This window comes from Dromiciops gliroides, chromosome 5 (genome assembly GCF_019393635.1).
Source record: "Dromiciops gliroides isolate mDroGli1 chromosome 5, mDroGli1.pri, whole genome shotgun sequence".
In the NCBI taxonomy this organism is placed as follows: domain Eukaryota; kingdom Metazoa; phylum Chordata; class Mammalia; order Microbiotheria; family Microbiotheriidae; genus Dromiciops; species Dromiciops gliroides.
In genome coordinates, this window is record NC_057865.1 from 112,126,847 (window position 1) to 112,140,088 (window position 13,242).

The 13,242-nt window shown below is 39.9% G+C and overlaps 1 protein-coding gene across 1 annotated transcript in view; it reads right to left on the reverse strand.

The window, feature by feature from the left end:
- Nucleotides 1-13,242, reverse strand: part of EXOC4 (exocyst complex component 4) — a 911,169-nt gene that overhangs the window by 71,999 nt on the left and 825,928 nt on the right. The window contains exons 15-16 of the mRNA XM_043968219.1: nt 9,213-9,354; nt 2,407-2,585 (exon numbers count right to left, since the gene is read on the reverse strand). Coding sequence (XP_043824154.1) covers nt 2,407-2,585; nt 9,213-9,354 — 321 coding nt within the window. The remainder of the gene's footprint in view (nt 1-2,406; nt 2,586-9,212; nt 9,355-13,242) is intronic.

The following is a 13,242-nucleotide window of genomic DNA, read 5'->3' on the forward strand; positions in this document are numbered from 1 at the left end:
CGAATTTGAACTCAGGTCCTCCTGACTCCAGGGCCAGTGCTCTAACCACTGCGCCACCTAGCTGCCCATGCTTACTCCTACTTAAACCAAAATGATGAAAGAGAAATCAGCATCTTCCCGGCTGCTTTTGGCATCCATTAGGAAATGGACTATATATGATCTAAGAAGCTCCACATGGAGGAAGATTACACAGGATACAACATCAGACTCTTCTCTGATTTCAGCCTTGCCAACAGCCCCAGTGCTGCCGTGCCAAGAGCCCAGAGAACACACAACATTTTTGTGAGATGTCAAATTGAATTTGAGTCCTGCTCCTTTGCTCAGGTTGCTGACCAGCTAACGCATGGACAGAATTAGGCAGGATGTGATATAACACTGTGATGCAATGGTTGGGGGGGACTCTCTCTTCCTCATACAGTCAGAAAGCTGATGTATAAGAGAAAGACACAAGGGCCCTACACCATCAATGAGTACACAGGAACATGTTAGAATTTGATGACTGGTATTAATCCTTATTGTATTATTGACCCTTTCAGTGTGTATAGTTATTACTAGTAATAATTACAGCAAGTATATTTATTACTAGAAGCTGTCAATTGATAGGTAGAACACAATGGTTTAAATAGAACAAAAAAGGGGGCAGCTAGGTGGCGCAGTGGATAAAGCACCGGCCCTGGATTCAGGAGGACCTGAATTCAAATCTGGCCTCAAACAAGTAACACTTGCTAGCTGTGTGACCCTGGGCAAGTCATTTAACCCTCACTGCCCCAGAAAGAAAGAAGGAAGGAAGGAAGAAAAGGAAAGAAGGAAGGAAGAAAGAGAGGCATGGAGATGGCCCAAATGTCTATGTGCCTTCTGGTGGGAGACTTGGCATGTCTAGGTCTGGCTTATTTTGACATATAACAGCTGTAACAATCAATAGCTCAGACTGACAACAGATCACTTTATAAGTCACTGGTAGAAGAACAGTATGCATAACATGAAGTTTCATGTGGGCGAGCCATTTCTTGAGGCTATTTTCTTCTAAAATATATGAGATGGAAAACTTAGAAGTTGACTTTGTAGATGGAGGACAAGGTGTCTGAAACGAGTGCAGACAAAGGCACCAGTGGTATTCATGTCTCTTCTAGCTCAACTTGTAATGAATTTTGAACTACTGAATAGCACAGGCTGAGGGGGGGTTTTGTTTCTTTGTTTTTTACATAGAATGAAATCTTACACTTGGAGAATTCTTAGAATACAGTATGTGTTAGAAGATGGAACCATGTCATCAAGTATGCTGCTACAGCATAGCAGGAATGGGCATTTAAAACTATCCAGATTGGGGGGGGGGAAGGGAACAAAAATATAAGAGTTATGAACATGGATTCAGGATGTGGAAACAATTTTTCAAAAGAAGAAAGGATAGAATAGTGGCCAACAGCAGAGAGGACATTCTTGAGTATGTGTGGCAAGGGAAAAATGAAGTTCTAGGTGAGGCCTCCAAGTCCCAGCAGTCATAACTGTACCAGGACTGACAAGCCACTATAGAGCTAGCCCACCATATTAAGCTTATCACCAGATTCAGCCTCTCATGACTAAGTTTTCACCTTAGCAAACTGATTTCTTCCTATGGGAACAAATCTCTAATTCATGATGGAAGTCAAAGGGAAAACAAGAGTCATTTTAAAGTCAAATTTCGTTAGAAGACATAAAATTCAAAACAGGAGGGATACCCATGCATCGCTACTTTTTTTTTCTTTCTATTTTCAGATGATCACATTCCGTTGGATACCTGCTTTCATGGAAATTAGCTAAATTCTTTTTTTTTTTTTTTGAAATTAGCTAAATTCTGAAGCAGAAGCCAGCAGCTATCACCACCAGCCTCCACACATAGCAAACTCCACATTAACCAACATGGGACAAAAGGAAATGCCCCTTAAATCTTCCAAAGGAACCTTGTTAATCAGAGGCATGTGCTCTTTTCAGAAGATGCACTCTGGGAAGATGGCATTCACAGTAGAAAGATGGTTTTTTATAGCTAATGATGGAGAGGTCTTCAGGATTCCTTCTCCCTATTTCCCTTCAATTTTGCGTGAATTAAGTCAGGGCCCATTCCTCACCTGTACCCAGACCTTACGAGCAGCACATGATTGAGGCAGCAGGACTGCCATCTGCACTATGTTTGATTAAATCGCCTTATCAATCAGGAGCAGATGGTAACCATACTTTGGTCTACCTTAGCGACAGACACACACACACACACACACACACACACACACACACACAGAGTCTCTCTCTCTCTCTCTCTCCCTCTCCCCGCCCCCCCCCCCCAATGCTTTCCCCAACAGCTTCAAATTTAAGGAAGATAGAAATGTGTACAAATTCTATCCTTTCTCCTTGCAATCACATGGGCAAAAATCTGACCTTCAAAGATATACTGGAACTTGTGCTGCTGGAGACTGGCACTCATGGCCTCTTCAATGCCACTTATGTCTTTATTAAGTCGCACCACCAGAGGGTCATAATCCATACTTTCCACATTAGCAACAATGGCATAATTCCCTTGCTTTGCCAGAGGGATGAGATAGTGAAAACAGTGAACTCTGGGGAAAAAAGAGGAAAACAGGTAAGTTATTAATGACAGATTTTACTGGAGAAAATAGTGGGTTCTTGGCCACTTTTAAATACTCTACCACTTCGAAAAGTATGAAGCCTAAGAAATTTGTATGACTTCAAAACAAAACAAAACATCACCAAAAAAAAAAATCCTTTCAAATCAATACCATTTATTTTTTGGCCCCAAACACAACTTAGTTCTTCGCAACAGGTGAAGAACTGTAAACCTCATGGCAAAAGGCCTATCACTTCCCTGAGGAAAATGGCATGGTATTTTGGGTTATCAGCTGGTCCCCAAGTGATTAGTCCTGTAAAAGGGCATTAATATGGTCACAAAGAAGTGTCAAGTTCAAAAGGAAAATCCTGTGCTATTTTCTAACATAGGCAAGTGGCTGCTGACCTCAACATGACTTTGGCATTAAGGTTTTCTGAAAACATTGCTGATTGCACAGCATGAGGGTTGATTTTCAGAAAGTGCATGCTTAGGCTACACCAGTCACAGGCAGTTGCTGTTGCACCCACTTCAAGCTCTCCTGATGGGGAAAGAAAACAGCTGATAAAGGTGACATTCTCAGCATCCAGACTCAAATGGCAAGTTCGCATTTTTCCTCCGGAGTTCAAATGGGAGGAAACTGCAACAATTTTTAATCCCTCTGCAATGTCTTTTAATAATTAGGGTGTCATTTGCCTATCCCCCTAAACTGGGGAAAAGGGACCTCCCTGTGATTAAATATGACCTATGGTTTCTCAGGTAAAATGTCAAATGTTTTTCAGCTGGGTCCTCCAATTCATTAGAACCTGTTGGCTTTTGCTAAGGTTTTCTGTTTTGAACTTTAACAATGCTAAAGAATAACGAGGACCACAATTATAACATTATTTGGAACAGCACTGAGTTTTTTGGCATTTGAAGTTTTTCTAAATTCTTGGCATGTGTTGCCTATTTATTTGCTTTTCAAAAAAAATTTTTTTTTTTAATATTATGGTGCTTCTTGTATAAAAGCAAAAAAAGTCGGAATAATTTGAGATACTTCAGTGGAACAGCCATTCCTGGAGGGCAGGGCCTGTATGTAGTCTAGGTCCCTTATAGCATATTCAGCAAATGAGAGTCACATAGTAAGTATTTATTATGATGGTCAGTCGTGTTCTCAGTCTCTCTAGACTTCTGTGTCTACCTTATTAATACTGAGCAATATGAAAACAGCAGTAACAAATGCAATTTGCTGTTTGAATCTCAAAAAAAAAATGGTTCATGTTGAATTTTATTTGGCTGTCAGTTCAAACCAGATGACTGCTAATTAACTCACCGAAAAGTCAATGAATCTATTATTAGTCAAAACACCTACTTATGTGCCGAGAACTGTGTTAGGTACTTCATTAAATGTGTTATTCTTCCCTGGAAACTGCCTTTATAATTCAACAAAAAAGTGCAATGTTGAATCGGGGTTTCAAAACCCAAGAGACCTGGATTCAAAATCTTAGTTCTGACACATATTAACTATTAACCATGGCTAAGTCATATCTGTTCTGTGATCTCAGTTTACTTCATCTTTAAAATGGAGGAATAATAATACTCGTGATAGTTTACCTCACGAGACTGTAATAAGAAATAGTTTGCAAGCCTTAAACACTATGTAATTCCAAATGATTATGATGCCCATTTTCTCACTTCATTTCTCTAGGCTTTCTTTCCCCTAGGCCTCTCTTTCCACTGTGTAGATACACAGTGATGGAGTTGGATTTGGTGAATTTTAATGTCACTTTCAGTTCGTTACATTCTAAAGTTCTATTGTGTAAAACATATCCTGGCCTCCAACAATCATGGGCACTGACTGGGGGAAATTTGAGGTTCTTTCTCATTCAAAGTAGTTGACACTATCACATATGGCAGATGGTGTTTCTCTGGCCTTTCCTTCCTGTCACTTTAAAGCTCTAACCAATGTTTGACTCCACCTCCGGTGCCATTTTGGAATTTGTAGTGGCTTTTTCATGTCCCCCAGTGCTAACTCTGACTCCTTAATACTGTCTTTGGTTTCTTTAACTCATCTTTTTTCTCCCATTTAGCACCAAGATTTAGATCTGGATTGGATCTTAGAGGTGACCTGGTCTAACCCTCTCTTCTCTGGGTGAGGAAACTTAAGCACAGAGACTTTAGGTAACCTGCCCAAAGTCACATAGTTAAATAAGGTAGCAGGAACACAAGCCCAGCACCCTTTCCTACTAGGCCACAGACTTCCACTTGGGCTTCAGAGAAGGATGGTGGGTATGGTGGTAATACTGAATTTTAAACACTGAGCCCAAGTTGATATCACTGATGCAACAGGCAGGCAGACTAACACATGCTTCCTCTTCTTCAGCATAGTGGTATAAAACGGATTAGACCCGTTATAGACGGCACCAGGCTCTGGAGATGAAGCAATACAACATGGGGAAATCTACTCACTAGATTCTTATAATAACATCTGCTAAACATGACAACATCTATATTTTAAGATCATTACCTCAATGACTCAATATTGAATATGCTCCATTTTAAATTTCTTCCTTTTTGAAACCTTTTTTTAATATATTGGAAACAATGGTATTTTCACTACCAACAGTGAACCATTTGTCATTTTAAGGTTCTTTGTAATGCCTTTTATATTTACAGTTTACATTATGATTGCAGCCCAGTAATATCATCCTGCATTGTAGCTTTCTTCTAGAATCTTTCTGGATATGATTTTATTAAGCCTCCTGCAGTCATGAGATTAAGTCCCCTGTAGGGTCTAAACATCAACAGTGATTCTTAAAAGCCATGGAAGGACATGAATACAAACTGAAAAACTCCTCTCAGGGCAGATAGGTGGTACAGTGGAGAAAGCACTGGCCCTGGATTCAGGAGGACCTGAGTTCAAATCCAACCTCAGACACTTGACACTTACTAACTGTGTGACCCTGGGCAAGTCAACTTAATCCTCATTGCCCCACAAAAAAAAAAGAAAAGAAAAGAAAAGAAATGAAAAACTCCTCTCGTTTAGATTGTTGCTTGATGGAACCTCTGAGGCATTATAGAATCTCAGAGATGGAAGGGATCTCAGACACCAGTCAGTTCAATTCACAGTCGAACAAATTTCCTCCATGTACCAGACAAGAGATTGTCCAGCTCCTGCTGATAGGCTCCAGGGGCAGGCGATTTGTTGTCTGTTAGGCAAACCCATTCTACTTTGTTACAGCTACCAATGATGAAAATGTTTGTTTTTTTCAAGGACAAGAATATGCATGTTTTATTGGCACCATGCAAGTTGTCAGAAGATAAACTTAAAATCTGCTTCAAGCTGATGTTGATCAGTTTACGTGCTACATAAAAAAGCAATCCATTTTGTGGAATGTATTGCATAATCACAGAGCCTGCATATCACTTATCTAATTTGCATTTTTTGTTTCTTTGTTTCTGGGAGGTGTTACAAGATCACCTCCTTCCTAATTTTATTTTATTATTTTCCAGTTACATATTACATATAAGGATAGTTTTCAACATTTGTTTACACTGGATTTTTAGTTCCACATTTTTCTTTTCTCCCCTCTTCCCTTCTCTCCCTCCTCCCCAAGACAGAGAGTAGTCTGATATAGGTTGTATATGTACAGTCATATCAAACATATTTCTACATTAGTCATCTTGTAAAAGAAGAATCAGAGCACAAAGGAAAAACTTCAAACAAGAAGGAAAAAAAAAACAGTCCCAAAGTAGAAACAGTATGATTCAATCTGCATTCATAATTCACAGTTCTTTTTTCTGGATGCTGAGAATATTTTCTATCAAGAATTCTTTGAAACGATTTTGGATTATTGTACTGCTGAGAAGAGCCAAGTCTATCCCCACTGTTCATCACACAACTGTTTACTGTTTACTGTATACAATGTTCTCCTGGTTCTGCTCCTCTCAGTCAGCATCAGTGATGAAAACGTTTTTACTGCATCAAGTCAAAATTGGTCTCCATGCAAATCTCATTCACTGGCCCTGATTCTATCCTATGGCAACAAATCTAATTTCCTTTTCTCTGTTATAGCCTTTAAATGTTAAAAGACAGCTATAGGGTTCCCTGAGTTGTGTCTCTTTTGATTAAGAAAAATCACATAGTACCTAAGGAGTCCAAAACATTTTCACTCCTTTCAAACAATATTAGTGGAGATGAAACTTTCTCAAAGAGAAGAAATTCCTTCAAGTTCTTGGAACAAATAAATAATAATGATGATAATAATAAAAATAACAACTTGACCTTATCTTTCGACTTTACTTTTCAATGCACTTTAATATTTATCATATCCCATTGACTTATGTAGAATTGACACTGTTACTCCCATTTTACAGATTGGGAACACAGAAGAAAAAGAATTTAAGTGACATGCCTATGATCAGCATGAGTTAGTGGCAAAACAGAAACAGAAATCTAGGTCTTCAGGTTCTTGGTCCTCTGCTCCCACTGCTACTAAAGCTTTGGGAAACCTCTCTCAAATCTCTCCAAGTTGGGCAGGGAAAACAAAGGGATAGTGACATTGAATGTCTTGCTCAATGACGTGAGGAAAGGGAGAAATCCCTTTCCAGATTCTAGAGTTCAAAATATTCTTAAGTGGTCACACTCTAATTCCCTCTCCTCCAGCTCTAAGAGCCCCTAACAGCATCCCAAACAAGCCTTAGATGAAATGGTATCTAATGTTATGATTATTATTGTCAGAATGTGCAGAAATGAAGGGGAGGGACAGACATAGAGGAGTTAACGACCTACCTCAATGTGTTTAAAATGTCTCTTGGGAATTAGCTATATGACATAGATAGTTCTGGCTTTAAAAAATACTGCACATTTACACAATCAATAACCTGAGTTCTGTGGATTTTGATAGGAATTAGTTTGGTGTTCTATTTGCTCCACTCTGCAAATCTGCAGTTTGGCACATCAGAAAGTTATTAGGTATTTTTTCTTCAAGAGCTCGTTCCATTTGATCTATTCATAGAAGCAGAGGATATATTTAATTGCTATCTTACAAATTAATAGAAAAATTTCAAAACTGGTATGAAACAAACCAATAAGGCAGGAAACAGGACTGTTTCTGAAAAGCTGAAATAGACAAGTCATGCTGCTGCTGCTAACAACTCAGATGACTACATAACACTTTTCTCACAGATTTGTAGCTATTAACACATGTATGGACATTTGCCCATTTTACAGATATGGGATATGGAGCCCAAGGGGTCACAGAGTTAGCAGGAGTCAGAACTGGCATGTAAACCTAGGACTCCAGGCTCCCAGTCTGCTGCTTTTACCCAACTATTACACTAATGGAGAGGATGAAAAATGAGTTAATTCAAGAGCCATCTGGACGGATCCTTCGCCCATCTAGTATTTGAGTACTGTGAGAACCCAGCAATCTAGTAACATAAGTTAGGGGGCCCCTTCTCCATGAAGCCTCCCTGATTCTGCATGGAATATCTGATTACACTAATTGTGCATCTTTAGGGAGAGTGATGAGAACGCCTCTACAGATCCCAAAGGCTGGAACTGCGTGTATCTAGTATCTGAGGGTTACGAGATAAGGGTTAGGGTTAGTGACTAGAACTATGTCATGGTTGCCACCAGCCATCTCGAACCTTGTGATATCATATTACAAGGTAAGATAGACCAAAAAAAAGGCAGAGTAGGGGGTAGAGACATTAAGGAAATAAAAGTAGGCCAAAAAGCAGCATGGTGTAGTGAATACTGAGTCAAGTCAAGCTGGGTTCAAGTGCTGTCTCTGACACATGCTTACTGTGATCCCGGGCAAGTGAGGCCACTGGGCCCCACTCTCAATGCTCAGGCAGTTTTCCAAAGACCCAAGGTGCTAGAGCACTTGCAGATCCACATGAGCAGAGAGCGTATTCCTTCTTGGCTGTCTTCCCCTAAACTGAAGATGAATTCAACATCTGGACTGAAAAAAAAAAGACTAAGCAAGATGATTCAAATGTGCAATCCTCTACCAATAGGGGAACATGGATAGACGACAGAAAGGAAGATGCACCTAGGAAAGAAGCAGGCACTGTAGTCTAGTGGAAAGAGCACTGACTTGGGGATGCAAGGAACCTGGGTTAGAATATTTCACCTGTGTGGGTTTCTGTGTTCTTCATCTGCACAATGATGCAACTGGCCTACTTGAAGCCCCAAGGACCCCCTAAGGTCTAAAGCTTTCTAACGCTAAAATCCTTTAGTTTGAGGGGATCACAATACCATAAAGTTAAAATCCTTTCTCCTCTGTGATGAAGGCCTAATCTGTCCCACACTGATATCTCATTCCTCCGAAATCATGACGTTTGATAACTAATCACGGACAGCCTTATGCAGTCTATCGTGGTGTTATTTTATCATATTTGAGTTTTCTCTTTCCATGCATATTGTAGGGGAGCCTCTTATTCTTCACATCACAATGCCTTGCATATCTGGAAGTGCAATTTGAAGATAGACTCTGTCATTCAATTGCAGTCTGTAAAATGAAAGTTTTGATTAAAACTTTCAAAAGTCCTCATAAAAGGCTCCCTTAGAAACCAAAAAGTGACATGTGACTCCTAATGCATTCAACTTGGCAAGAACTCCTGCCCACAGCCTCACCTGACTTCCAAATGCAGAACCAGCAGGCAGCGGTCAGCCATGTCCTGGAAAGACTTGGCCAGTTCACTGAGAGTCTGCATGATCTGTTCCGACCCTGGAGGGAGATCCATGCTCATGTGGTTATCTTGACCAGGGGAGGGCACTGAAAGAAAGAGAAATGGTAAAAACATCAGTAATTCCACTTGGCGCATATACTTTAAATAGACAAACACACAAAGCATCTTGTCTGGTATCTCTCCTCACTGTCTTGACCAGTTTGGCTTCCCATGGATATGGGAGGCACTGGGAGTACATGGAGAAGCGTCTCTTTTAGCAGATGATTAGACACTGAAGCAAGTGTGATAGGCTCAAATTCAGGAAGACCCACATAGTCAGGGCTCTCCAGACTCGGGCTCCCAAGATTCAGTCAGTTGCTGCTTTGAACCCCAGGGTGTGTCTCTTTTAATGCTCTTATAGAGATTGGCCTGTACTGAACTCCATTTTATTTCCATAGGCATTTATTAAGTGTTTACTATATGCTATTTATGGAGGGTTCAAAGACAAAAACAGGGGTGGTGTTTCTTCTGGAAGGGGAAGGCCCAGCATCTGTTTGCAGCCGTATTCCACAGTGCTGGCAAGCTGTTTGGATGAGTTATCCACCCCAAGATCCTGCCAAGGCTAGAAATGGATGCTGCCTTATAGTCCAGGACTCTAGAGTTATCTAAATGTAGGATAATTGTGTTCTTCCTCATGGAAGAATGGGAGGACAGAAAAGAGATGATAGCAAACAATGGTAAAAGTGGAGCCTTGTTCAAGGCAGTTGATGTAAAAGGAGAAACAAGATTTAACAATGTTCATTACTAGCCACTCTCCACCTTTGCATCATCTAGCCTGTTACCTAAATGTATCTACTGGAGACTAGATGTGGGATACTGCACTTTCTCTATTATTTTTCTATATCATATCAAAACAAGGGAAGATTCTTGGCTTACTAAGATTTTGAGGTCTTTAACTGAACCTCCTGGCTCCTTTATTATGTGATATTTTCTGGATGCATTATCTGTGGTAAAGAGAACTAAAGAAGCTACACACATAAAAATGAAGGGAACTCAGAATAGGACACTGAAATTCTCTTTCCAGCTCTGGGGTTCAAACTACTTTCTTTCTTTCTTTCTTTTTTATTCTGAATAGAATTTTATTTTCCAAAATATATGTAAAAACAAAATTTTAACATCAATTTTTAAAAACCTTTGTGTTCCAACTTCTCTTCCCCCCTCCATTCCCACCCCCCCACCCACAAGAACTCAATCAATTCAAAATAAGTTATACATGAGTAGTCATGGAAAAATTCCCATATTAGCTAGTTGTGAGAGAAAACAGTCAAAAAACCCAAAACTTCAGATTAAGGAATTGTCAAAGAAGAAATGAAAAAAAATTTTTAAAAATGTGTTTCCATCTGTTTTCAGATACTATCAATTCTTTCTCTGCAGATGGGCTGCAATCTTCATATGTCCCTCAGGGTTACATTGGATCATTGCCTTGCTGAAAACAACCACATGCTTCCCAGCAGATCATCCTGCACTATTGCTGTTATTTTGTATACAGTACATTTCACTCTGCTTCAGCTCACGTAGGTCTCTCCAAGTTTTCCCGATAGCATCCTGTTCATCACAACCTCTATATAGTACCTTAAGCTTGACAGAGAATCTTCTTCACAAAAGCCCAGCAAAGTAGGTACCATACATTTTGCCATTATAATCAATCATCATAACTATGTCCCTCCATCCCACTCCCTTCCCATGACATTTACTCTATCTTCTTTTTACCTATTCCTCCTCAGAGGTGTCTTACTTCTGACTATCCTCTCCCTTGCTCGGCACTCCCTTTTTTTTCACCCTTCCTTCCTTGACCTCTTCCCCTCCTATTTTCCTGCAGGGTTAAATAGATTGCTCCTCCCAATTGGGTATGAAAGCTATTCCCTCCATGAGCCCACTCCAATGAGATCAGGGTACCTGAGCTAATTCTGTGTTCTAAATTTTTTTTTTCCCTCCCTCTCTCCTCAACCCTCCCTATGAGATCAAGCAATTCAATATGTCATACTGGTGCAGTAATGCAGAACATCTTCATCTTCCTTGAAAGTGTTTTGCTTTTTACTGCTCTCTCCCCCAATCTGCCCTTTCCTCCTTCTCTTCCCCACCTTTTCTCCACCCCCAGGGCAAAAGTATATTACTATACCTACTTGAATATGTATGTTAGTCCTTCTTTCAGTCAATTCTGATGATATTAAGGTTCATTCACTCCCCAACTCCTTCCCCCTCTTCTACTCTCCTCCATAAGCTTTCTTCTTGTTTCCTTCATGTGAAATACCTCTCCCCAGACCTTCTCTCCCTTTCTCCCTCCCCCAGTTTATTCCTCCTACACCTCAACCCTATTTTAATGATGTCATCATGGATTAGCTAAGTGGCACAGTGGACAAAGCACCAGCCCTGGACCCAGGAGGACCCCAAGCCCAAATCCAGCCCCAGACATAAGACACCCCTCCCCGTATGCCCTACAAAGAACAAAACATAAATGCTTTACAGCTATCATCCCTTCATATTCAGTTCAGCCCTGTCTTCTGTGAATTTCTTGTGAAGAGTTTTTGTTTTGTTTTGTTTTTTGGTGAGGCAACTGGGGCCAAGCGACTTGCTCAGGGTCACACAGCCATCAATTGTCAAGTATCCGAGGTCACAACTGAACCCAGGTTCTCCTGAGTCCAGGGCTGGCGCTCCATTACTGCACTCCCCAGCTGTTCCTGAATTTCTTACTGAGATAGTTCTTATGATTTCAAAGGATTATCTTCCCATGTAGGAATGTTAACAGTTTGATCTTTTAATATCCCTCATGAAGTCTTTTTCCTGTTTACCTTTTTATGCTTCTCCAGGATCTTGTATTTGAAAGTCAAATTTTCTATTCAGTTCAGGTCTTTTCATCACAAATGCTTGAAAGACCTCTTTCTCATTGAAATCCCATTTTTGCCTCTGAAAAATTATACTCAGTTTTGCTGGGTACGTGATTTTTGGCTGAAGTCCCAGTTCCTTTGCCCTCTGGAATATCATATTCCATGCCCTCCGGTCCTTTAATGTAGAAGCTGCTAGATCTTGCTTTATCCTTATTGGAGCTCCACAGTATTTGAATTCCTTTTTTCTAGCTGCTTGCAGTATTTTCTCCTTGACCTGGGAGTTCTGGAATTTGGCTATAATATTCCTGGAGGTTTTCCTTTTGGGATCTCTTTCAGGAGGTGATCGGTGGATTCTTTCAATTTCTATTTTAGCTTTTGCTTCTAGAATATCAGGGCAATTTTCCCTCACAATCTCTTGGAGGATGGTGTCTAAGCTTTTGTTTTGGTCATGGTTTTCAGGTAGTCCAATGATTTTCAAATTATCTCTCCTAGATTTATTTTCTAGGTCAGCTGTTTTTCCAAGGAGATATTTCACACTGCCCTCTATTTTTTCATTCAATTGGATTTGCTTTACTGTGTCATGGTTTCTCATAAAGTCACTAGCTTCCATTTGTTCAATCCTAATTCTTAGGCAGTTATTTTCATCAGACAGCTTTTTAATCTCCTTTTCCATTTGGCTTTTCAAACTGTTGACTTTTTTCTTATGACTCTCCTGCATCACTCTCATTTCCCTTTCCATTCTTTCCTCCTTTTCTCTACATCTTCTTTCTATTTCTCCTACTTTCTCTTCAAAGTCCCTTTTGAGAGCTTCCATGGCCTGAAACCAACTACTTTCACTATCAAAAACATTTTCTTTTTTTCTTCTTAAAGTTTTTTTTATTCCCCAAACATTTTCTAAACATCCTTCTAGGAAATTCTAATCTTTCCTGTTCCTATTAATGGTGATGATGATAATGATAATAATAGCAACATCAAACATTTTATGTGGTAAACAAGTGATCAACTTCCAACTTTAAAGTTAAAGAAACTGATACAAATAGAGGTATAGGCCCAGAGAAGCAGTTGAATTCCAACCATAACAAGTAGGATGAAAGTATTTCAGTAAAGAAA